Source organism: Littorina saxatilis, linkage group LG1 (genome assembly GCF_037325665.1).
Source record: "Littorina saxatilis isolate snail1 linkage group LG1, US_GU_Lsax_2.0, whole genome shotgun sequence".
NCBI classification, from domain to species: Eukaryota; Metazoa; Mollusca; class Gastropoda; order Littorinimorpha; family Littorinidae; genus Littorina; species Littorina saxatilis.
Window position 1 is genome coordinate 47824648 of NC_090245.1, and position 27167 is coordinate 47851814.

Here is a 27167-nt window from a genome sequence, read left to right on the forward strand (position 1 = left end):
CAGTCGATCTGCTTTTGGATTTCCTGTCATAGGGCAAGACAAATAATCTGCTTGAAAGGGTTGTTGCGGCCAGTTGTTGTCATAGGGCAAGACAAATAATCTGCTTGAAAGGGTTGTTGCGGCCAGTTGTTGGATATGTAGGGCCATGTTGCATGCTAGCACTCTTCCTAGCTTTCCCACATAAACACCACCCACACACATGCCCTGGTCTGCTGCAAAGGAGTTTTATTAAGAAAGCATCACTTCAAACAACACTGACAAATTTAGTATGCACATTGCCACCGACTGTCTCTGCTAGATTGGGGGTATTAAACACTCACACACAAACACTCACTCTCACTCTCTCTCTCTCTCTCTCCCAATCAGTAATGATTCTATCTGAACCCTACACAAAACTGAGGGTAAATGCTGCATTAAGCCAACTGCCATCCATTGTCATCAGCTTGCCAGCCCTCTCTCTCCCCTAACACACAAGACACAAAGCGGATTATGCATAATTACATGCTGGCAAATTAAAAGTCGTACCACATACACTCTTCAAAAAAAGTTAAGGATCGGTTGAAAAAACGGATGTAATCATAAAACATTGCCAAAAAATTAAACATCGACATAATAATTAAAAGATTAATGTGTTTGAATTAACAAATGAACAATGAGTCTTGACCTAGCATTTTGTTTGGCAGGCAGAGTTATTTCCCTTTGTGGGACTTCTTAAAAGCTTCTGCATTTTGGAAGAAAAAGGGTGTTTTTTATAGCCCCATGAAATTTGGGGAACGCATGCCAGGGCAAAAGGTTGTGATGCACGTGCTACAACAGGGTCCTGGCTATGAACATCGCTCACCAGCTTGTGTTTAAAGGTTGACACGTTGACACAATTATGCACAGTAGCAACATGCCCCCACGAAGAAAACTGAGCGATTTGGATAGAGGAAGGGCAATATGCTGGCTACAAGATGGTGCTGCTGCCAGGCAAGTGGCCCAGAGGCTTGCAGTGGCTCCATCATCAGACTAAAACAGAGATTCCACGCAACTGGAAGAGTGCAGGAGCGACAGCGTTCTGGTCGGCCCAGAGTCACCACACAAAGAGAGGATCGCTTCATTTAGAGGCAGGCCATGCAACAAAGAATGGCTACGGCAAACAACATTAGGCAACGCCTATAAGGTACCACCAACACTGTTGTTATTGGTCAGACGATCCGAAACCGCTTAGTATTACACAACTTTGGCTTGCGTGCAAGGCGTCCGGTCCGAGGAACAACCCTAACAGCTAATCACCGAGCAGCTCGCCGAGCCTGGTGCACTCAACATGTGAGGTGGCAACGTCAGCAGTGGGCTCAGGTGTTGTTTACAGATGAGTCCCGTTTTGCTTGGAACCTGCTGATGGTCGCATCTGAGTGTGGAGGCGTCGCGGAGAGCGCTTCGCAGAAGGCGCTGTTCTGGAACGACAGCGTTTTGGCGGAGGCTCTGTGATGGTCTGGGGAGGGATCAGCACACGTCTAAGGACACCTCCGTCTAAGGACACCTCTGTACCATGTAGTGGGCAACTTGACCGGTGTCCGCTACCAGAATGAGATCCTGCAACCCCTGGTCGTTCCAGCCCTCCAAGCGATCGGCCCTCGTGCGATTCTTCAGGATGACAACGCACCTCCCCATCGCTCTGCAGCTGTAAACACCTTCATCCAGCAGGCCAGGGTCAACAGGATGCTGTGGCCAGCCAACAGCCCGGACCTGAACCCCAAAGAGCACATGTGGGACGAGCTTTGTCGTCGGGAACAGCAACATCACCCTCCTCCTACCAATCTGGGTCAACTGCTGCAATGGCTCCAGCAGGAGTGGAATGGAGTTCCCAGAGCATTCATATGCAACCTGATCCACTCCATGCGCCAACGATGTGTTCAATGCCTGGCACACAACGGAGGGCACACGCGTTATTGACACTGATTCACATTGTTGTGAATTCCATTTTCGAGAGTTGTCACGTTTGACACACTCTAGCTAAATTGTCGCTGCCGCATTCGATCTTTGCTTTGTTTGTCATTACTCCTTGGTTGTTCAATTATATAATTTTTTAAAAATGAAAGAATTCGGTCTTGTTTGTTTTGTGTGGCGTGCTTGTAAAAAAGTGATCCTTAACTTTTTTTGAAGAGTGTATCTTCATCGTTGATCTGCTTGCTGTTTGGTGCCCCTGCGCAGGAATCTTCAAATACCAACGCTCACACTCAATCTCGCTGACTCGCTCAGCATTGACATCAGTGATTAGTTATAAGCCTGGATACGCTGATACATGTACCTGCAATGAGAGGACATCCATGCGACCAGCCTACATAATCTGCCTGAAGCTAATCCCATTGAAGGAAGACACATACAGTACTACACATGAGCTATCAGCAGGGATCGCGTTTACCGGTAATTTCCGGTATTTTACCGATTGAGATTCGCCCATACCGATAAAAAAAATGGGTGCTCGGTCAGACATACCGATTGTTAATTGGTTTGACCGGGGTAAAAATAAAGAGTGGAAAATAAAATCCTTTATAAAGAATCCATGGTCTGTACAAGAGAGAGAGAGAGTTGCATGGCTTGTTATGATAGGTGTCATGTTAATACAATGTTGCCATTGTCTCATGGAAAACAAATTGATGAGGCTTGGTGTCGCAAGGTCGTGTTAACGAAACGACAAAAAATACCCGATTTTATTCCACAGAAAACGTCTGCGTGTCATTGGCATTGATAAACATTGATTTAGTCATTGTTTGCCTTTGACTGGTTGCCTTGGCAGGTTGACCGATTATTGTGAGAGCATTGTGGTCAGCTCATTTGTTTGTTTGTTTGCTTAATGCCCAGCTGACCACAAAGGGCCATATCAGGGCGGTGCTGCTTTGACATATAACGTGCGCCACACACGACAGAAGTCGCAGCACAGGCTTCATGTCTCACCCAGTCACATTATTCTGACACCGAACCAACCAGTCCTAGCACTAACCCCATAATGCCAGACGCCAGGCGGAGCAGCCACTAGATTGCCAATTTTAAAGTCTTAGGTATGACCCGGCCGGGGTTCGAACCCACGACCTCCCGATCACGGGGCGGACGCCTTACCACTAGGCCAACCGTGCCGGTGGTGGTCAGCTCATGATGTCATACCGGTTTGAAAGATATCTAGCGCGATCACTGTATCAGACCTTACCCCATTCTCTCCTCCCTCCACCCCACCTTGTTCCTAAAATCATCTGCCAAAGATAAGACCACCCTCCCCTCCATCCACCCCATCTTGTTTCTACAGTCATCTACCAACAAGAAGGGCAAAGCCCATACGACTCACATGCTTGACCTTGACCTTTACATGACCTTGACCTTTAGGGTCAAGGTCAAATAACTAAACATCGCAATGACATCATACACTAAGAACTGCTTTACACATTTTTCCTACCAAAATACATGTGACCTTGACCCAAGATCAAGGTCATCCAAGGTCATGCAACACAGCTGTTAATTCAAGACATAGGAAGTACAATGGTGCTTATTGGCTCTTTCTACAGCAGTCCCTGCAATGTACGGCCCCCGGCGTGAGCGGACACCCGACATGTACGGACACATTTGCTCGGCACGGAGTGTTTTCCTTCTATATTTGCCCCCCCTTAAACGGACACCTGCAAAACGTGGACACGGACACTCATTTTCGGTCCCAACAGCAGGTCATACCTCCAATGTACGGACAGACAATCGTCAAATTTTCACCACAACAAAATCGATAACAGAGCAGTCCGGCTCTTGGTGCAAAGATCACAGCCGCAATGGCGTGACGACAGTCACTGGTAACTTGAGTGCACCTGTACCCATCAGAAGGGGGGGTAGTTTTGGTCAGGAGTGGAGTACATGCGAAGATGCCAATATGAAACTGCACTGTGCTCTTTATTCTTGTCTGTTGGACGTAAACAACAGAAACCACAGTCGATGAAGGTCCTGAGCGAAAGAGAGTGAAAAACCGGCCACAGTTCTCAGCATCGTGTGTCTGTGTGTAACCTCTTTCATTGACAAGATACTCTTGTTTCCCCTCAGCCTTGACCAGTGAGTCGGTTGCCTAATCTGTGAACCCTTCAGTTGTCTTGCTGTGTCAAAAGTTACGACACAGTCAACTGGTTTTGCTCTGAGTGAACAGTTGGAGCTGACCTCTCTGGCCACAGCCCAACAGTACATGGCTGGAGGGAGTGAGAGAGAGAGGGGGGGTGGGGGGTGGAGGGGTAGCTGGCTAAACTCTGTGGGGTGTCCGGTGTCACTGCTTGTCAGCAGGAAGAGCATTGGAGAGAAATAGAGAGGTGTACTCTTCCACACAATTTCCAAGCATCAGTTGTCACGGCTTGGGGTAGGCATTAGTGAGGGAGAGTGGGAGCTGTGTTATGTACAGTGTATTTCCGACTGAAGAGTGAAAAGTCACTGCCATGCCACATGATCGGCATGCAGTCAATAAAGCCAGACAAGATGAAAATAAATTACATGATTATGACATGCAGCTCTATCTGCTGCTATTTATTCAAACTGGTTTTCAAGCTTATTCTTGCAAAAAGCATCTGCACACGCTCCTCTGTGCTGTGTTTCTTCTTCTTCCAATAATGTTCAGCGATCTCAGTGTTTGTGTGGCTGCTTTCGTATGTCAGTGCATGGTGAGTGTGTTCACTGCCTTGAGGATTTATTTTATCTCTTCTTTTCAACACTTTTCATACAAATCATTTTTACAGAACGTTTAAAGAAGTATTAGGAGTTTATTGTTTAGTAGCCACAAGAAGTGATTAGCATAGACTCAATCCTGTTGTTTGTGTGTCTCTGTGTGAGTGTATGGGGGAGGGGGTGGTGTGGTCACCCCTCCCGTGACCGGACACCTGCAATGTACGGACAGTTTTGCTATGGCCCAAGGGTGTCCGTTCATGAGAGGGACTGCTGTACCATGAGATATGGTCACTTTTAGTGGTTCACTACCTTATTTTGGTCGCATTTCATAAGGGTCAAAGTGACCTTGACCTTGATCATATGTGACCAAATGTGTCTCATGATGAAAGCATAACATGTGCCCCACATAATTTTTAAGTTTGAAACAGTTATCTTCCATAGTTCAGGGTCAAGGTCACTTCAAAATATGTATACAATCCAACTTTGAAGAGCTCCTGTGACCTTGACCTTGAAGCAAGGTAAACCAAACTGGTATCAAAAGATGGGGCTTACTTTGCCCTATATATCATATATAGGTGAGGTATTCAATCTCAAAAACTTCAGAGAAAATGTGAAAAATGTGAAAAATAGCTGTTTTTTAGACAACATTTATGGCCCCTGCGACCTTGACCTTGAAGCAAGGTCAAGATGCTATGTATGTTTTTTGGGGCCTTGTCATCATACACCATCTTGCCAAATTTGGTACTGATAGACTGAATAGTGTCCAAGAAATATCCAACGTTAAAGTTTTCCGGACGGACGGCCGGCCGGACGGACGGACGACTCGGGTGAGTACATAGACTCACTTTTGCTTCGCATGTGAGTCAAAAACTAAGCCCACCTTCCCCTCACCTGATCTTTTTCCTAAAATCATCTGCCTCCTCTCCTCCTAAATACCATAAGTCATCTGCCAAAGGTAAATTTCCAGTAAAAAGCTGCAACCAGTTGCACAAAATCAAACAAGCAAAACAGCACGTCCTGTGAAACCATTCAAAGCAACCAACACACAAGACTAGAGGCTTGTTAAAAAACACCAAGGGTCTGTAATACATGTACTTGTACACACTTTTTGCTTGAGTTTGTTAGAATATTGTTGAACCACAATGCTCTCAACTAAACAACTTTTGGTTTAACCAACACTATGCCATAAATGTCTCAAGCAGTGTCTGAGTAAGTTAGGAAGGTATTGATCCTTGTTCTACTGGAGTCCAGCATGTTTCAACAACTTCCTAAAGTCTCAAGAAAACGGTCACGGATAAATGCATGCACATGATTCATGAATTCATTATCAAATCCTTGGTTATCTCAACAACAATTTTCTGAAGCAAAATTTGGACAGATCAACAAGATTATGCTGCTTTTGTGAACATGATGAATACACACAGGGTAAGGGTTAAATGACAGACTTACACGTCACCAGGTTTAATCATACATGCCAGGTTTGTAACGTTTGTGCTTGCCACTGCAACAATCTGCTTCTGTTTCATTTTAACATGGAAAAACTCCACAAACGACATCAATTTGCACGCGGCTACTCCAAAGCACTGACGTCTCAGTGGATGCATCTGCTCAATGCAGAGGAAGACTCGGCGATGAAGAAACCAAGACACCAGTAACAATGGTAGGGTTCAAAGTGACGATGTACTGGGAGACGTTGCTCCACTGCTGTGACATGACGGCACCCATGGGAGGGTCAGTGACAGTTGCTGCAGTTGGGGTGACACCGGCGACCTCCCACACGACATTGGCACCCCCCTGTCAGGTCACCTTGACCCTGCAAAATGACACCGGTCAGTTTAGTCCACTGTACTTTAAATCAGTCCATCAGTAAAAGTGTACCTGCAACTATGTCCATTGTGCTTACCCTATTAACGAGGCTTCAACAAGACCTACAGCTACAACTATGGGATGCTACAGTAATACAGTGGAACCTGCCCTGACGACCACCTCTCAATAAGGACCACCTGCCCGCGACCACCTCTCAACAAGGACCACCTGCCCGCGACCACCCCAAAGGATCCACAACGAATTTTGTGCTGTAACAGTATAATGGAAAATTTCAATAGTAAATTTTCATTTGATTAATATACTTACCCAATTCTCATAAATGCATTGACTTCAATCTCACATGCTAGATGTCAAAAAACTACTCAAATTACCTGCCCTTGCAAGGGTGGTAACCAAGCTAAAAACAGACGCCATAGCCGTTGCTATGCCCTGTCCCACCTGTTACCCATAACCCACCGCGCACCATGTGAGCGCCGGCATCCGGAATAATCATTCAAGACTTCTCAAAAACCCTTAGAAAATTAAGTAGCGGGGATGGATGGGAGGGTATTAACTATGAGAATTGGGTAAGTATATTAATCAAATGAAAATTTACTATTGAAATTTTACATTAAATTACATATTCTGAGAGAAGAACCCCAGGCTCTGGACTCCTGAACACATGTAAAGAAACAGAGGGAGGACTGAACGCCCCCCCACCCCCCCCCCCCCCTTGTGTTCAATAAGCCACCACTCATCGGACTGTCCTATGAAAGTAGCAACACCTCTTGTGAGAGTCAATAAAGAGAAGCCTCTTTCACCTATAGTGTAAAGAGATAAGAACATGAGCTTTTGGCTCTTAGTTACAATTGACTGAGCGCAAATCAAAAAAGAATTTTTAAAAACTCTAACAAAATCCAAACCGCCCGGAGCGAGAATCCTCCCGAGAGGAGGGAATTAAACACCATAGGAGATTGACCAGATTTCTGATTCAAGGAAATCTGGCCAAAAAACCATGAAAAAAGTAAGAAGAACAAAGTCCTACGCGTTAACCAAGGGGACGCCTCTAAACCTCTAAAAACAAGGTCTTTTGATCATGCCCGCAAAAGCGCCATGAACATCAGAAGAGAGGCCTATTTGTTCCAAAGTAGCTGAGATAGCCAAGACGCCGGAACCTCCAAGAAGAGGCCAAGCTGCCCAGAGCCAAAAAGAAACAGGTGATTAACCACCTGGATTGAGAGAGGGGCGCTAAGGAGTTGCACCCCCGCTCTATACGCCAATTGGCCATCCTTGGCCAATGAGGGGCATACACAGAGAAAGTGGAGGACCTATGTGCTTCATGCACCAAGACCAGAGTCAAAACCCACAATCTGTAACACAAACAGCACAACCTCCAGCCCTGTATGCAGATGGCCCAACCCGTGTGCAACCCCTGAGAGGTCCTGCTGAACGAGTCGGCCAGATTATAGAGCCGGCCGGGGAGAAATTCCCCTGAGAAATTGATTTAGTGTGAAAGAAACCAAATCAGAATCCCGTAAACTCTGTCTGACAGGGAGTGAGAACTTGCTCCTCCCTGCTAGTTCACATAGGAAGCAACAGAAGTATTGTCCGTATGCAACCGGACATGCCTGTATATAGCCAAAAAGAAAGGCTAGTAGACTGAGAGCTACTGCTCCAAACTCCAGGCAATTGAGATGCCCAAGGAGTTGAGTCTACATCCACAGCCTCAAGACTGTAATTGCCAATGTAGGCTCCCATCCAGACAGAGACGCATCCATGAAGCGGTCTAAGTCCGGGGGAGAACAAAGTTAGGGAAAACGCCCTGAGCGATCCAATTGGATTCCAGCCACCTACTCGCGTGGAGGAACCCACCCTGGAGGAGGACCCTCTTGTCCCAGACCTGTGAGGCCGAGTCCCAAAGAGACTTGAGGAAAGACTAGAGGGCCAGCATAGCCATCGATTCCGTCTGACCGAGGATCAAGGCTAAGGACCTCGCAGAGGTCTGCTCTCGTGCCAGTCTGGCAGTGATAAGAGCCTAAAGCCTCTCTTTTCTCTCCTGTGAACGACGAACCTTCCAAGAGACAGTGTCGAACGGCATGCCCGGGTAAAAAACCTGGGATGGGGGACAGCTCGGATTTTGCCTGGTTTACTGAGAATAGCTCTCCAGAAATGAAGCCACTTCCTGTCTGCAGGAACGCATAAGGAAGGCTCGTGTGAGAGCACAGAGGAAAATCTCAGCCAAAGCTGATACCTCTAGACCATGCCGTCCCACCTCCTCCGGAGAGGGAGGAGACACTGAACGAAACACCCACTTTGTGACCGGGAGCGCATCAATGCGCTGCTACTTGTCCAAGAAGGACGGGCAAGACTGAGGCTTCTGAGTAGGATTTAACAAAACCCCGAAAAAAGCCTGACCCTTGCTTCCTGTAACGGATGTGAAATCAAACCCCTTGAAAAGAAGGAGATCACACCTGGTGAAGACAGTGTGGGCATAGAACATCACTGACGAACTCATCTGCTCGGTGATATATCATGATTGTATTGATTGTATTTATTGTTCAAAATGCCCCCATGGGTTATGGACTAATAAAACTTGAGCTTCAACTTGAACTTGTGATGACCCTAGCCAGAGCTGCCAGCAGCATGGCTACGGCCCTATCCGAGGCATCCTCCCAAAACCAAAAAGAGTCCAGGGAGGATAAGATGGCTGGTATGAGAGCACAGAGGAGAGTCTCAGCAAAAGCAGATAACTCTAGACCATGCCGTCCCACCTCCTCCAGAGAGGAGAGGGAGGAGTAACATCACGAAACCCCACCTTCCCTGTGGTCTATTTGTGAAGCCAGGAGACTATTTCCGGCGGAGCAGAAAAACTAGCCCTTGGCAACGAAAATGTCTGGATCAGATCCTGAGACTTGACATTCCAACCTATCTTCTTCCGCACAAAAAGTGAGAACGAAGCAGCCTGAAACCCAGAAGCCAGCCACTGGCTTGCAGAAGGAGGAGCAGGACCATGCGCATGAAGCAGCGGGAAAGGTGTAGGCTGAAGACCACTACCCTGAGGTGTGGGTCAAGCCAAGAGCTGCGACATGTGGTAGGCAATCCCCGGAGACTCGGCAAATCGAAACAATTGCGAGTAAGCCCGCTTAAAACCAAAGTCATCCGCGGAAGAGGGAGGAAGAGAGACACCCTGCTCTGAATCCGCCACCCCATCCGGGAAAAAGTAAGCTGCCACAGCAGCTGCTTTTTGCATAGCAAGCCTACAAGCAGTAGGCAGCGCTACACACTCTCCCTCCTCAACCGAGGAGTCCAAATCCCGACCAGCAGTTGTGTCAAAACACAAAAGGAGGGGAGACGGGGGAGGCAGCGCACTAAAACTCCTGCTGATAACACCGCAAAGAGTGAGAATGAAAAGCGTGATCAGTCTCTGCCTGCCAACCCAAACCGCCCACCTGACGTGAGGGGGAAGAGGGGTTGGTAGTTGTCACAGCACCCTGCCGAGAAGGAGGGAGAGTGGGGGTACGAGACAAAGCCAAGCCCGGCCCGCCGTACCCCACCCACTGTGCGAGAGAAGCATCCCAGTGCTGAGAACCAGTCTGCCTGGTTTGAGCCACGCCGCGTCCCGAGTGGGGAGGGGGGTGGTTCGACACAGCAGTAACCCCTGGAGGGGGGAAGACTGAATGAGACGCAACCGTAAACGGCCGAACCCCACTCGACCACCTTCTGACGTCCTGTAGCCCCACCGCTCACCCACCCCGGGGGGGGGGGGGGGGGGGGGGGTGACAGATGCTGGCTGCGGACAATGACCACTGGCAAGGCGAAACCCGCTGTGCGAGAGAAGCGTCCCAATGCTAAAAAGCAGTCTGCCTGGTTTGAGCCACGCCGCTCCCCGAGTGGGGAGGGGGGTGGTTTCACAGCAGTAACCCCTGGAGGGGGGAAAGACTGAATGAGAGACGCAACCGTAAACGGCCGGTGACGGATGCTGGCTGAGGACAATGACCACTGGCAAGGCGATACTGTGGTCCGAGTCCCCACAATCCATTGTGTCAGAACACAAAGAAAGGGAGACTGGAGAGTTAAGAGCATGTTCTGTCTCCGCCTGCCACCGCCACCGCTCACCTACCCCAAGGGGGTAGAGGGGAAGGCAGCCGGCACAGCACCCTGCCGAGAACAAAGCAGAGCAAAGCTCATTGTTCCCCAACCGCTGTGCGAGATACCCTGCTGAGAACAAAGGAGAGCCAAGCTCATTGTTCCCCGACCGCTGTGCGAGAGACTGGCCCCAGCCGCCAAAACCGGTCTGACCAGTTTGAACCAACCCGCGACAACGTGCGGGCAGCTAACACAGCCCCCTGCCCCAAATGGGGCAGAGGAGGAGTACGTGGCACCCCCGCTGTGCTGACCGGCTTGAGCCGCGCTTCCCCCCCAGATGGGGAGGGGGGTGGCTCGTCACAGCAGTAAACCCCTGGAGGGGGGAGAGACGGGGTGAGAGACGCAACCGTAAACGGCCGACCCCCACCCGTCCACCAGAGACGAGTTGCCCAGAGCGGTTCGCCAAGGGTCGCTCGCAGTGCGAATGACAAAAAGCCGTTTCTTAGGGCAGTGCAGGAAAGCGCTCGCGAAGCACTCGGCGAGCGGCTTTGGTATATGCTTGCCCACCGCCCGCCGCGTTATCCAAGATGGCGGCGGTGTTTACACTGCGATGCCATGTAGCGTGTTTCGATCTTCTCGGCGTGGTTTTTGACGTGACCCGAGGGATCCACCGCTTTTCAAGGTTCAGGGACTACCCCAGCTAAATTTCCCATCATAACTACATTCTCTCTGACGATTTCACTGGCCGAATCGTCTACTAGTTTAAGAAGTACAACTTTTTTCATATCTCGCAGCAATCGTGCTTTCTTTGTCGCCATCGTGAAGCGATTTGCCTTGTTGTGAGCCCGTTGCATAGACCAATCCAGAGCGACTGTTCTCTGAGCGGGCTATTGTGATTCTGAGCAACGCATGGCTGCTGAATGGGGGGGGGGGGGGGGGGGGGGGTTCCGGGCAAGGACAATAGAGACATAGACTGAGAAGACAGTCCAACAGCGCCCACCCGATCCCGCCCAGAGGGCGGGAAAGGGTGGGCCGCCGTCACAGCCCCCACCCGATCCTGCCCTGAGGGCGGGAAAGGGTGGGCCACTGACACAACCCCCTGCCCCCATTGAAGCAGAGTGGGAACCAGCCCAGGCTGTGACTTACCGTGCCCCCCCACTCCCCCTTCCAAACGGTAAGGGGGCTGCATGCCCGACGCAGCTGTGCTAAAAGCAAGGAGAGCGGGCAGAGACAGGCGGGGAGCAGGTCCCCTCTCCCAACGGAGAGAGTGCTCGTGAACAACCCAGTACTACCAGAGGCAGAAAGGGTTGAACCAATCTGGCCATTTGCACCAGACCACGGTGCGAAGCAGGAACACCCCCCCCCCCCATCCCCCAACACACTGAGAAATACCGGAGGTAATCAGAGTGGTCAGAGGCAGGTAGGGAGCAGGCCCCCCCTCCCGAAAGGAGAGGGTGCTCGCGAACAACTCAGAGCCACTAGAGGCAAAAATGGGCTGAACCGAACTGGCCATTTGTACCAGACCACGATGCGAAGCTGCCAAGGAGTACGCCGCCACAGTGGGCGGGCCGATCGTGCCTGAAACAGCTGAGAAATAAACACATATTTCATCGTTAAGTCCCCCGAAAGTGGAAGACACTGACTGGTTCTCCTTAAGAGGAGAGGAGGGCTGGGAAGAAAAAACGAAACCTTATCCGCACGAACAGCTACTACAAAAGCAGTACTACTCGAAGAGTCAACGACCCGCACAGAGGTTTCTAAAAAGGGCTAACAGCCTTATTCACTTCCTGCCTAGCCCTAAGTTACTGCTTGCTATCGGCCATCTTGTAAATGGGCGAAATCGTAGTCCACCAGAAAAGTAAATTTCTGAAGCGGCTGTAAACAAGCAGCTAACAAACAACAATTCAATTCAATAACAAGAAGGGCAAAGCCCATACGACTCACATGCTTGACCTTGACCTTTACATGACCTTGACATTCAGGGTCAAGGTCAAATAACTAAACCTAACAATGACATCATACACTAAGAACTGCTTTACACATTTTTCCTACCAAAATACATGTGACCTTGACCCAAGGTCAAGGTCATCCAAGGTCATGCAACACAAAGCTGTTAATTCAAGACATAGGAAGTACAATGGTGCTTATTGGCTCTTTCTACCATGAGATATCGTCACTTTTAGTGGTTCACTACCTTATTTTGGTCTCATTTCATAAGGGTCAAAGTGACCTTGACCTTGATCATATGTGTCTCATGATGAAAGCATAACATGTGCCCCACATAATTTTTAAGTTTGAAACAGTTATCTTCCATAGTTCAGGGTCAAGGTCACTTCAAAATATGTATACAATCCAACTTTAAAGGACCCTTGCGACCTTGACCTTGAAGCAAGGTCAACCAAACTGGTGTCCAAAGATAGGGCTTACATTGCCCTGTATAGCATACATAGCTAAGGTTGCCATTCTCGATAACTTCAGAAAAAAATGCGAAAATGTGAAAAATGATCGTTTTTAAGACAACAATTACGGCCCCTGTGACCTTGAACTTCAAGTGAGGTCAAGTTGCCGCACATGTTTTTTGAGATCTTGTAACCATACACCATCAGGCCACATCAGGTGTTGATAGACTTAATAGTGTCCAAGAAATATCCAACGTTAAAGTTTTCCGGACGGACGGACGGACGGACGGACGGACGGACGACTCGGGTGAGTACATAGACTCACTTTTGCTTCGCATGTGAGTCAAAAAGGGCAGGTCTCACCAAAAGAAAGGCGAACAGGTAAAGGCCCCCCCAAGCCCATAACGTCACAAAGACAAGGGCTAGGGAAAGCCAAGTGAGCAGACGAATTCCGCACGTCTGACGTGTGTCGTCAAAAGTCGAGAATGATTATTCCGGATGCCGGCACTCACGTGGTGCGCGGTGGGTTATGGGTAACCAGGTGGGACAGGGCATAGCAACGGCTATGGCGTCTGTTTATAGCTTGGTTACCACCCTTGCAAGGGCAGGTAATTTTAGTAGTTTTTCGACATCTATATAGCATGTGAGATTGAAGTCAATGCATTTATGAGAATTGGGGTAAGAATATGTAATTTAATTTATCTTTCCATCGTGATCACCTGTCTATTATGACTACACAAGCGACTGACTAAAGTCTAATATGACCACTTTAGTCAGTCGCTTGTGTGGTCATTATAAACAGGTTGGACTGTTCATGTACTTCATGCAGCTGTGGATGCTCTCAGAGATCTACCTGGCTCTGACCAGAACTAAGGTTGACACAGGAAGCCATGGTTTTCCTCCAATATGCTCACACACATGGATCTTTTCCAGTGAAATGAATCTTATTTGACATCAAAATGTTCTTTCTTTCTTTATTTGGTGTTTAACTTCGTTTTCAACCACGAAGGTTATATCGCGACGGGGAAAGGGGGGAGATGGGATAGAGCCACTTGTCAATTGTTTCTTGTTCACAAAAGCACTAATCAAAAATTTGCTCCAGGGGCTTGCAACGTAGTACAATATATTACCTTACTGGGAGAATGTAAGTTTCCAGTACAAAGGACTTAACATTTCTTACATACTGCTTGCCTAAAATCTTTACAAAAATTGACTATATTCTATACAAGAAACACTTAACAAGAGGAAAAGGAGAAACAGAATCCGTTAGTCGCCTCTTACGACATGCTGGGGAGCATCGGGTAAATTCTTCCCCCTAACCTGCGGGGGTCATCAAAATGTAAATCATTAATCATTCAGTAATGCAGTGGAACCCCCCTTTTAAGACACCCACATTTAAGATTCATCCCTTTTTAGGACCCTGATTTTTCTTATTTTCTGTTCATAAATTTACCTCCTTTTTAAGACTCCCTCCCTTTTCAGACCTGATGTTGGTAGTCTTGGGGGTATTACTATGGGAACGTGTGAGAAACTTACCTCTGGTCCCCACCGCGGCCCCTTGGTGACCCAGCAGATTTCCGTCTTGCAAATGGAGCAGCGAATCCAGTCACAGCCGTCCTTTTTCTGCACGATGACCTGACACTGGGGACACGGCATGGCCTCCCCTTTCTCCACCATGTCCTGCACGCCAGTCAGAGTGAGTGTAACAAATTGAAAACAGCACAGCTACTGGATCCTCTTTTTAACATGAGAACTTTCTGCTTCAGTGTGTGCAAGCATGTGTGTGTGTGTGTGTGTGTGTGTGTGTGTGTGTGTGTGTGTGTGCGTGTGCGTGTCTTTGTGCATCTGGGTCTGTGTCTGTATGCAAGATGTGTATGCAAGTATGTCAGTGTGCACATATGCATGAGGGATTTTGTTCATCCACATGTGCATGTGCAAACAAACTCTACAACTGTCAGTTACAGACCCTACACATTGTCCCCTCTAGTTCTGTGTGTTTCCCATAACAGCTGTGTGAAGTGTCATCTTCTTAAGTTCTGTATGTTTTCAGCACACACACACAGCCCCACACACACCTGCTGCATGATCCAGCTCTGTCTGTGTGAAGCGTCATTCAATGAAGTCATGCATGTTACTTACCACAGCCCACCTCCTCCACATCGACCAAGTGTCATTCCCTGATGTGTTGCGCATTTCTTACAACAACCTCTGAAGTTCTCCATGTTTCCTACAACACCCACCAACCCAACCTCAGTGTAACCGAGTGCACGAAGCACTACAAAGCCATTCAAACAGGGTTGACATTTTAGAGCTAAAGTAATAGCCCTATAAAAACTGCTATGGGTACCAAGAGCATACAAGGAGACAGCAGCAGCCAGACCCCATCACAAACACAACTCTACAATTGCCAGGTGTCTAGCTGGCGGCGTAGAAGAAACGTTGAGCTACTATAAATAGGTTGCGCTCTTTGCTGGCAGACAACACTGCCGAGTCTGCTGCAAAGGGTGATGCAGCAGTCTCCCTGTCACATCAACATACCTGTAGCATGACCTGTGTTTGCTGCACGGCTAGGTAAAACATCCAGCCACCAAGCCAGCCCCAACGTACCTGTAGCATGACCTGCGTTTGCTGTGCGGCCTGGTCGTTAGCGGCTCTGACCCTCAGGTCCTCCTGGTACTGCTTGCAGTTCATGCCCTGGTGGATGGCGCGACAAGTCAGACAGTTCTCGTGGCGACACACCGGGCAGCGGAAGAAGTTGACCAGGTCCTCGTAGATGCACCAGCCGTGACAGTCAGGCGTCTTGCAGTGGTAGCTGTTGGCCGCCTGGCTTTCCGCCAGGTCCAGGCTGCGGCGCAGGTAACGCTCGTACATCTGGTCAGGTACCAGCTGCAACACAACACCTGGATGTTTTACCTGCTTTCAAAGCAAGTAGGGTCTGTACACCTGGTCAGGTATCAGCTGCAACACAAAACCTGGACGTTTTACCTGATGAATAGAACTATGGATGCTTTCATTGCAAGTCAGGTTTGCATCCATGGTCAGGTACCAGCTGCAACACAATACACTGTATCTTGATTTGCTTGCTGAACAATACCCAGGTAATTTTTTTTGCATACTTCTGACGTGCAGAATGATGTCGTCATGATGATCTGTGAGCTAGCTAATAAAAAGAACAGGAAAAGAAAATTTAAAAAAAAAAGATTAAAAAAAACCAACCTGGAATGATAAGTACTGGTGATGAAAAATCTCCACCATAGAAATGTGCCACTGTGCCCACTATGTCATCCAGAAATACTTACAGCTCGCACTTCCCGTTCCTGTAGATTGGCATTACAGGCGTAGCTGTTGTCTTGAAACGGACACTTGAGCTCCGCCTCCTCTGCCAGTCGAACAGCCTCCGTCAAACACACTCTGTGAACAACAAGCAGACTTGGATAAGGATAAAGATAAGATTTGATTTAGTCCTGTGAGGTAACTCTCGTGGAAATTCGGGCTGCCTTCTCACTGGGGAAAGGAAGCAGTCTGGGTGGCCGAGTGGTAACGCACTTGCGCTCGGAAGCGAGAGGTTGCGAGTTCGACCCTGGGTCAGGGCGTTAGCAATTTTCTCCCCCCTTTTCTAACCTGGGTGGTGGGTTCAAGTGCTAGTCTTTCGGAAGAGATGAAAAACCGAGGTCCCTTCGTGTACACTACATTGGGGTGTGTACGTTAAAGAACCCACGATTGACAAAAGGGTCTATCCTGGCAAAATTGTATAGGCATAGATAAAAAATACCCGTGTGACTTGGAATAATAGGCCATGAAAAGTAGGATATGCGCCGAAATGGCTGCGATCTGCTCGCCGATGTGAATGCGTGATGTATTGTGTAAAAAAAAAATCCACCTCACACGGCATAAATAAATCCCTGCGCCTTGAATTCATGTGTTGAGATATGTGCGCGATATAAATTGCATAAAAATAAAAATAAAATAAATAAATCCCTGCGCTTAGAACTGTACCCACAGAATGCGCGCGATATAAGCTTCATATTGATTGATTGATTGATTGATTCAGTACGGCGCTACCCAGTTTTTCTTTCTTTTTTCTGCATGCGTGTATTCATGTTTCCAAGCCCTGAGATAGGACACAACACTTACTGTCAGATAGGACACAACACTTACCATCAGATAGGACACAACACTTACTGTCAGATAGGACACAACACTTACTGTCAGATAGGACACAACACATACTGTCAGATAGGACACAACACTTACTGTCAGATAGGACACAACACTTACTGTCAGTGTCAGAAAGGACACAAAACTTACTGTCAGAAAGGACACAACACTTACTGTCAGATAGGACACAACACTTACTGTCAGATAGGACACAACACTTACTGTCAGAAGGGACACAACACTCACTGTCAGAAGGGACACAACACTTACTGTCAGATAGGACACAACACTTACTGTCAGAAGGGACACAACACTTACTGTCACATAGGACACAACACTTACTGTCATATAAGACACAACACTTACTGTCAGTGTCAGAAAGGACACAAAACTTACTGTCAGAAAGGACACAACACTTACTGTCAGATAGGACACAACACTTACTGTCAGAAGGGACACAACACTTACTGTCAGAAGGGACACAACACTTACTGTCAGAAGGGACACAACACTTACTGTCAGATAGGACACAACACTTACTGTCAGTGTCAGAAAGGACACAAAACTTACTGTCAGAAAGGACATAACACTTACTGTCAGATAGGACACAACACTTACTGTCAGATAGGACACAACACTTACTGTCAGATAGGACACAACACTTACTGTCAGATAGGACACAACACTTACTGTCAGATAGGACACAACACTTACTGTCAGATAGGACACAACACATACTGTCAGATAGGACACAATACTTACTGTCAGTGTCAGAAAGGACACAAAACTTACTGTCAGAAAGGACACAACACTTACTGTCAGATAGGACACAACACTTACTGTCAGATAGGACACAACACTTACTATCAGATAGGACACAACACTTACTGTCAGATAGGACACAACACTTACTGTTAGATAGGACACAACACTTACTGTCAGATAGGACACAACACTTACTGTCAGAAAGGACACAACACTTACTGTCAGATAGGACACAAAACTTACTGTCAGAAAGGACACAACACTTACTGTCAGATAGGACACAACACTTACTTGCACAAGTTACATGACACTTACTGTCAGAAGGGACACAACACTTACTGTCAGATAGGACACAACACTTACTGTCAGAAGGGACACAACACTCACTGTCAGAAGGGACACAACACTTACTGTCAGATAGGACACAACACTTACTGTCAGAAGGGACACAACACTTACTGTCAGATAGGACACAACACTAACTGTCATATAAGACACAACACTTACTGTCAGTGTCAGAAAGGACACAAAACTTACTGTCAGAAAGGACACAACACTTACTGTCAGATAGGACACAACACTTACTGTCAGAAGGGACACAACACTTACTGTCAGAAGGGACACAACACTTACTGTCAGAAGGGACACAACACTTACTGTCAGATAGGACACAACACTTACTGTCAGTGTCAGAAAGGACACAAAACTTACTGTCAGAAAGGACATAACACTTACTGTCAGATAGGACACAACACTTACTGTCAGATAGGACACAACACTTACTGTCAGATAGGACACAACACTTACTGTCAGATAGGACACAACACTTACTGTCAGATAGGACACAACACTTACTGTCAGATAGGACACACGACTTACTGTCAGATAGGACACAACACATACTGTCAGATAGGACACAACACTTACTGTCAGTGTCAGAAAGGACACAAAACTTACTGTCAGAAAGGACACAACACTTACTGTCAGATAGGACACAACACTTACTGTCAGATAGGACACAACACTTACTATCAGATAGGACACAACACTTACTGTCAGATAGGACACAACACTTACTGTTAGATAGGACACAACACTTACTGTCAGATAGGACACAACACTTACTGTCAGAAAGGACACAACACTTTCTGTCAGATAGGACACAAAACTTACTGTCAGAAAGGACACAACACTTACTGTCAGATAGGACACAACACTTACTTGCACAAGTTACATGACACTTACTGTCAGAAGGGACACAACACTTACTGTCAGATAGGACACAACACTTACTGTCAGAAGGGACACAACACTTACTGTCAGATAGGACACAACACTTACCAGGGGCGGATCAGTTGCTTTGTAAGGGGGGGGGCACTTTGAATCGAAAGTGAATGTGATGGGCGCGAAGCGCCCGAATTTGCTAGGGGGGTCCGGGGGCATGCACCCCCGGAAAATTTTTTTGCCCAAAGAAGCAAAATGGTGCCATCTGGTGCCATTTGAACTTAGAAATGGTCATAGAATCAGCATAGAAAAATCTTTTTTTTTCTTCTTCTTTTTTTTTTCATTTTTTTTCGGGGGGGGGGGGGGGGGCACGTGTCCCCTGTGCCCCCCCCCCCCCCCTCGTCCGCCCCTGCTTACTGTCAGATAGGACACAACACTTACTGTCAGATAGGACACAACACTTACTGTCAGATAGGACACAACACTTACTGTCAGATAGGACACAACACTTACTGTCAGATAGGACACAACACTTACTTGGAGAATTTACACAACACTTACTTGCAGAATTGACACATCACTTACTTGCAGAATTGACACATCACTTACTTGCAGAATTGACACATCACTTACTTGCAGAAGTGACAATACGTTTACTTGCAGAAGTGACAATACGTTTACTTGCAGAAGTGACAATACGTTTACTTGCAGAAAGTGCACAACACTTACTTGCAGAAGCTATGGAGACACTCTCGCAGCACGATGCCCTGGCCAGGTGAGATGTCGTCCAAACAGATGGGACAGGGGAAGGTCGCCATGTTGGTCACAAGGTCGTTGCTCTCCGCCTGCAGTAACTCCTGATAGTTGTGTTCTCGCTCTCGGTACTCTCGCTGCACACATTCACAGAGTTGTCAAATGTTGTGTTCTTATTAGTGATGGTCTTGCCGCACACAGTCGTGTTAAGTGTGAGTAGCAGTGTTGAACACAAGTTGTGTATTGTGGAATAACTCTGCACAAAGGTCTGTTCCTTTTTCTGCATTTATCCCTTTGATATCATGTGGATTAGCCCTCTTCAGTCTTGCTACATGCCAACCGTGAGGGATTGTACTTTGTGTATTTTGCTGTTTCCCCATGGTACTGGCCACCAAACTATTAATAATTAACATTAACATGTGCCACAGTCTTGGTTTATGATTGCTGTGCAAATAATTATAAAGACCCCACAGGTACTCATGAGTCGTCAGTCGTGTCATGATTAAAACGATTATCAGACTGCTGGTTGATCTAACAGAAATTTTTTTTTGCCCCTTCATTTTCATTACTTTATTGTCCCATCGCTGGGAAATTAAGGTCGCTTCCTCCCGGTGGAAAGCTAGCAGCAACAGATTCACGCTACCCAGGTGTGTGCGTGTTTAGGTGTACCGGTAATCAGCCACCTTCACTTTTGGCAGAATGACCAAGTTCTTTTACGTGCCACAGTGGTGACACGGGAATGGAACATGGATACCGTCTCTGAGTCTGCACATAAAGTTGACCCGTGTCCGTCCTTGGATTCAAACCCATGACCCGCTGATCACAAGTCCAGTGGTCTACCTACTGAGCTACCGGGCCCCCGGTTGGCATAAGATTAATGTACTTTTTAGCACAGAAGTGATGTTGTGAAACAGTTATCTGAAGAGTTACCAACCACATGGAAAATAAATGTGAATAAAGATGTATCCTCTGTACAATGTACATGTACCACATATTTATATTTAAATTATGCTTGGATGCAGACTTCTCTATACAAACTTTTACTTTAGTCCTTGATCCAGCAGCAGAGAAACTCTCATCAGATTTTGTGTCAACATTGTTTTGTAGTGTGGGACAAGATACTTTTCATAGCAAGCAACCGTTTTAAGTCTTTTGTGACCGCTGCAATAAAACATGCAAAAGCTCTCTCTTGCTTTCTCTCTCTCTGTCTTTCTCTTTGAGGCACTTGCATGCCTGCAAGCACAGAACGCCAGCATGTACGCACACACACATGCATGCATGTGCATGTGTGAAAACATACAGAAACACAAACAGGCAGAGACAGACAATGTTGATGGAATGTTTGCAAGTAATTTATTCCGGCAAATCTCACAGAACCAGGGCAGTGCCAACCACAAAGCTGATTGTCTTGAAGACAGACACAAGGCAAAATTAACTCACACAAAACTCAACAGCAAAAATGTGTATGTCTGTATGATTTCAACAAATATGCTAGCACTGCACAAAAACATCACTTGCCACGGTAAGAATGCAAGCGAAAAGACAAATGGAACTTACAGAAGCACGATTCAGGGTAAGACTGCCAGAGCATCGAAGTCACTTAGTCAATATCAGTCAGCTCACGCATCAGCAAGTTCAAGCATTATTACGAATGACTTTAGCCAGGTATTTATTCGCAACTTACCATCTTGTGAGAGTTCAGCATTGGCAATATAGGAACAAAGCACTGCATCTTTCCCCATGACAAACTACGTTCAATTAAAACCCCGTTTATCTCACAATAGCTCCTAGAGCACCTATTGTATTTTTTTGGCATTAAATCATGAAAAAGAAAAGGCAACTGTCATCATTTAAAACTGCATTCTTTGGGATTCAAAGAAACAACTATATATATCTGTACACTAAAATTGAAAATAATAAAAAATAAAAAACAACAAGCAACTAGCCAACGTAGTACAATATATTACCTTACTGGGAGAATGCAAGTTTCCAGTACAAAGGACTTAACATTTCTTACATACTGCTTGACTAAAATCTTTACAAACATTGACTATATTCTATACAAGAAACACAGGGTAAAAGGAGAAACAGAATCCGTTAGTCGCCTCTTACGACATGCTGGGGAGCATCGGGTAAATTCTTCCCCCTAACCCGCGGGGGGGACACAATCAAATAGTTAAAAATAACATTCAATCAAATGTGAGATAACCTGACGATAAAACACAAATGAAGCCAAACAAATCTCTCAACTCCAATGATGCACACAAACCTCACATCTTCCAGACACACACACCCTAGAAAAGCCAGGCATCACACTGCAAGTTATAAATAAATATAACACATTACCAAGAAGTCACAAGCCAGAGGAAGTAGCAATCATCTACAGCAGTCAGCGATCCCACAATAAGCAGTCATGGTGTTGCTTTTTGGTATGTGACCAGGTGGAGGGATGGTCTTATTACATGTTAGAGCCTGACCAGATCTGAGACGGTGAGGCGAATCGTTTTCACAGTCAATCAATATGAGGCTTATATCGCGCGTATTCCGTGGGTACAGTTCTAAGCGCAGGGATTTTTTTTTATTTTTTTATTTTTTTCATTTTATGCAATTTATATCGCGCACATATTCAAGGCGCAGGGATTTATTTATGCCGTGTGAGATGGAATTTTTTTACACAATACATCACGCATTTACATCGGCCAGCAGATCGCAGCCATTTCGGCGCATATCCTACTTTTCACGGCCAATTATTCCAAGTCACACGGGTATTTTTGTGGACATTTTTATCTATGCCTATACAATTTTGCCAGGAAAGACCCTTTTGTCAATCGTGGGATCTTTAACGTGCACACCCCAATGTAGTGTAAACGAAGGGACCTCGGTTTTTCGTCTCATCTGAAAGACTAGCACTTGAACCCACCACCTAGGTTAGGAAAGGGGGGAGAAAATTGCTAACGCCCTGACCCAGGGTCGAACTCGCAACCTCTCGCTTCCGAGCGCAAGTGCATTTACCACTCGGCCCACCCAGTCCTACAAAGTGGAGTCGACTGATGCTATTTCATTGCGTCGTCGTACTACAAACCGTCACAAATAAATTCCTTGATCGACACAAGCTTTAAATATAGATGTGAAATACCTACTACAACAATCTGTTATAAATTAGGTTACTATACTTCAAAATGCACAGCTCAAGTGCTGAGTGAGAGTGAGAGAGTAAAGCAAGTTGACAACTGTTTCCTGCGCATGCATGCAGCTTTGTCACTAATGTCTTGTGAGACGTCTGACTTAGAGGTAATGTCACTTTTAGTTTTATTTCACAACCAACTGCTGACAGCAGTGGGGAAAACTCAGCTGGAAAACTCAGCCAGACAAAAGCAAAATCAAGAGATGCATCTTGATACTTTTAGCATCAACTTCCACTGTTGCCACCACAGCTAAATGTGTGCTACAAAGTAATCCTGAACACAAATGCTCTTGGAGATGAGACATATACTGTCACTTCTGAAGACTTTTGTGATGAGAACGCCCATTGCGCACAAGCAGAATAATACAATGCCTCAGCCTTTGCTTGGAGGTCCTAGCACATTTCTCACGCAGTGTCCATTCTTTTCCAAACACCAACCTGTTCCCCTTCACACTGAATTCTGTTCGTGATAAGGCAAGTGTCTCTTTTATGACCCCAAGGCTTCCTCTGTCTGTAGATAGTGACATGTCTCTTCCCTCACAACATACAGCTCATCCCTACACACTGAATTCTGTTCGTGATAAGGCAAGTGTCTCTTTTATGACCCCAAGGCTTCCTCTGTCTGTAGATAGTGACATGTCTCTTCCCTCACAACATACAGCTCATCCCTACACACTGAATTCTGTTCGTGATAAGGCAAGTGTCTCTTTTATGACCCCAAGGCTTCCTCTGTCTGTAGAAAGTGACATGTCTCTTCCCTCACAACATACAGCTCATCCCTTCCCACAGAATTCATACACTGATACAGTCAATCTCTCTTTCCTTCGTAAGTATCAGAGACTGATAGCAGACCTGTTTACCCCCATAAGTGTTTTGGAGTAATGCTCAGCCCCAAAAATAGTAATCCTGGCACAAAAATAGTAATCATCCAGCATTCGTCGCCAATTACAACGCCGCGGCACATGACAACTGTGTCTGCGAAACGCAATCATGCACATATATCTGTTCTGCGCGAACTTAGAATCCGGTTTCATTCTAGAATGGACCGGGTCCAGGTTGGAATTCTAACCCTGCGCAAGTACAGGGGTGCCATTCTAGAATGAAACCCTTGAATAAAGGGGGCCGTAATGTTTGTAGGTAAGACAGAGTTGTCTTCCCTTGAATTATCTCCACCTGCACCTTCCCTTTGATAAAATGGGGCTGATTTGTCTTCCCCTGAAAAAAATCCTTTGGCGATCTTGCGATGTCATGTCATGTCAAGAAAGTTGACACTCCTGAGTACGCAATAAACAAAGGCAGACCATAGCAAGGGGGACTACCAGGGCGGTATTGTTTGCAGGGCAGTTGTTTTTGTGATGAGAGCCGGTTGCGGCCGCTTGCAATGTCAGCGCTGTCTCCCTCTCGGAAATGTCCGGTTTTTTGACAATTTGTTTGACAGACAGACAGACAGACGGTCAGACCGACTAACCGACAGACAGACCAACAGAACGACAGAGTGAGTTATAGAGCTGTTGTCACAGGTTTAAAAAAAAGTTGACATTATATCTTCACAATTCAGAAGACCAACTTCATGTATATGAATAAGATTAAAAGTTACAAGCGAGATCGGCAAAACACTGTCAGTCCGGAAATTTCCGTTCGTAGCGATCAGAGCTGAGTGTCTCTCAAAATCGTAATCACTTTCAGAACATCACAATCCCAATTCACGATGTCTTTGAGTAAAGTGTAAAAAACCCGAGAAAAAAAACCAACCAAACACACAAAAAACAAAAACAAACAGAAAATCCACATTTGTGGCTTTGGCTGTTTGATAGTCTAACTGAAATGACTATTCCAACTTGGACCCAAATTCCAACCTTGCGCACGGCCGATTCTAGAATGGACCAGCAACAAGGGTTTCATTCTAGAATGGCACCCCTGTACTTGCGCAGGGTTAGAATTCCAACCTGGACCCGGTCCATTCTAGAATGAAACCGGATTCTAAGTTCGCGCAGAACATATCCATCATTTACAAACAAAACACATCAGTCAGTTTTTGTAGTCATCATAATTTCAAAGAAGATCACATCAAAAGCACATGCATCACTGATTCTTTTTCTTTTGCTCGTAGTAGGCCTTTTTCAGTGTGTCAAGCGCTTCTCTACTGTACTTGCGCTTGCCGAATGAGTGAGGGCGAGACTTCACCACTAGAATAAGGCTCTCCAGCGTCTCATCAGACAGACATGATCTCTGGTCAGTCCTGTGCTTTTTCATCCCATTTTGCCATTGAAAAAACAATGCCAAACATGTGAATTGATAAGAAAAAAAATTAAAAAAATTATTATTATTTTTTTTTTTTAAATTTTTTTTATTTATGAAAATCGTAGTCTTGACACGGATAGCGGAATGGCGTATTTTTTGCAGAAAATCGTAATAAATTACGCCAAAATCGTAAGGGTAAACAGGTCTGTGATAGTGATATCTCTCACTTTTTAAATAGATGATTTACAGACAGTGCATTTCTCTTTGCTTTCCTCATTATTAACAGAATGAGAAAAACTCCTATTTGTTTCAAGAGATGTTGTAAACACCAAGTCAACTCATTTCTTTTGAGTTATTTGTAATAGCCATGTATTGTGTCGCCATGGCAACTGTGTAAAGCTGCAGAGAGTGCAACGCGCATAGAACCACCAGGGTTGCAATGGGACGGGGAATCCATGTAAGCCACATAGCACTGGTTCCGGCATTTACACTATCACTAGCCCACCAGCACGGGGAATCCATGAAAGCCAAATCACGAGACCGACAAACAATCATGGCAATCACATTATGACTTGAGAGAAAATTAGGCGTGAGCGTGAGACGTTTCTTCCTCCTCCTCCTCTTCGGATGCCCAGCCCAGCAGGTTGACCCCTCGGTCAGGCACGTCGTCCCCCAGCTCTGCGTTCTGCACGGGTTGTCGCACACCAGAGGGCGCTAGTTGACTGGTGGCCCCGCGCTGCAGGATGGAGCTGGGGTCCAAGCTTTCGTCGCCGCGGTTTCTGCCCGGCGTGTGGATGTGGGTCTGCACGGCATCGTTGAATCGCAGGATCAGGTCCAGCTGCTCGGGCGACAGGTTAGGATTGGGGGCCTGGGGGGTTGTGGGATCGACGGCTCCCCCCTCCCCCCAGCCAGGTGACCAAGCCTGTCCAGACGTCTGCAAGCACAAATACACCAAGGTCACCACCAGCGTCAGGACACGTCAAGGTCACCAGGGACTGAGGGGGAGCCTCCCTTAACCCTACTGTCTTTCATGTTTCTGATCATGTAAAATCTGCTTAGAGTATGTGCCAGAGGTCTTTAAATATATAGGGTGAGTATTTGTTTTAAATGTTTGAGTACATCATAGTCAGGCAGGACAAGGTAGGGACAGCTCATGCAATTCATACCACGCAAAACTCAACACAGGACGAGGATTCAAGCAGAATATGATAGCCACAAACTGACCTCAAATGAAAACAAAACTGCAGGCAAAAAATCACTCTAAAAGAATTGGAGAAAAAAAAACAAAGACTTGGAAAACAAAACAAACATGACCTACTTTTCAGGCGAGACTAGCAAGGACCTTGACCTACCTGCTGCATTAAGGCCTCCAGGCGTTGTTCACGCTCCAGTCGCTGGCGTTCCTCTTCGCTGACCACATAGTTAGAGGGCACCTTGTAGCTGGCTGGTCGCGGGCTGCCGCACAATTCACAACCTGGCCGTGTGGGTTGGTTGATGAATGTACAGCTCTCGCACTGCCAGCCCTGCGTATAGAGTAAGTACATTGTATATGCTATTTATAGTTTGAATAAGCTATGACATTTTACACAGTTCAGAAACAGTCCTTCTTCTCGGAGATTGTGCTAGCAGTCGAGGTGAACAATGAGTGTCGAGATCTGTCTCAAAATACAAAATACAAATACATGTACTGTAACATTTATCCATGCATCTCACACTATCAGCCTATCTGTTGTAATCTGTTCGACTTTGTGTTATTTACTGCTAGGAAACAAATGGTCTGGGGATATCGTCTGGAGGAATTTGTGTGTAAAGTTTTATGAAGATCGGTCCAGTAGTTTTCTCAGAATCGCTCTACACACACACACACACACACACACACACCCTCG

At 46.3% G+C, this 27167-nt stretch overlaps 1 protein-coding gene across 2 annotated transcripts in view; it reads right to left on the bottom strand.

The window, feature by feature from the left end:
• Positions 1-204: 204 nt before the first annotated feature.
• The window catches only part of LOC138971834 (ranBP-type and C3HC4-type zinc finger-containing protein 1-like), a 42428-nt gene continuing 15465 nt past the window's right edge, over positions 205-27167 (bottom strand). The window contains exons 10-15 of one of the 2 annotated variants that reach the window (XM_070344662.1): positions 26634-26804; positions 19833-19993; positions 16256-16367; positions 15564-15842; positions 14493-14636; positions 205-6478 (exon numbers count right to left, since the gene is read on the bottom strand). In XM_070344662.1, coding sequence (XP_070200763.1) covers positions 6398-6478; positions 14493-14636; positions 15564-15842; positions 16256-16367; positions 19833-19993; positions 26634-26804 — 948 coding nt within the window. In that variant the 3' untranslated portion in view covers positions 205-6397. Of the gene's footprint in view, positions 6479-14492; positions 14637-15563; positions 15843-16255; positions 16368-19832; positions 19994-21192; positions 24043-25037; positions 26216-26633; positions 26805-27167 lie in introns of those variants that run through there. The other variant, XR_011457396.1, reaches the window with a different exon arrangement.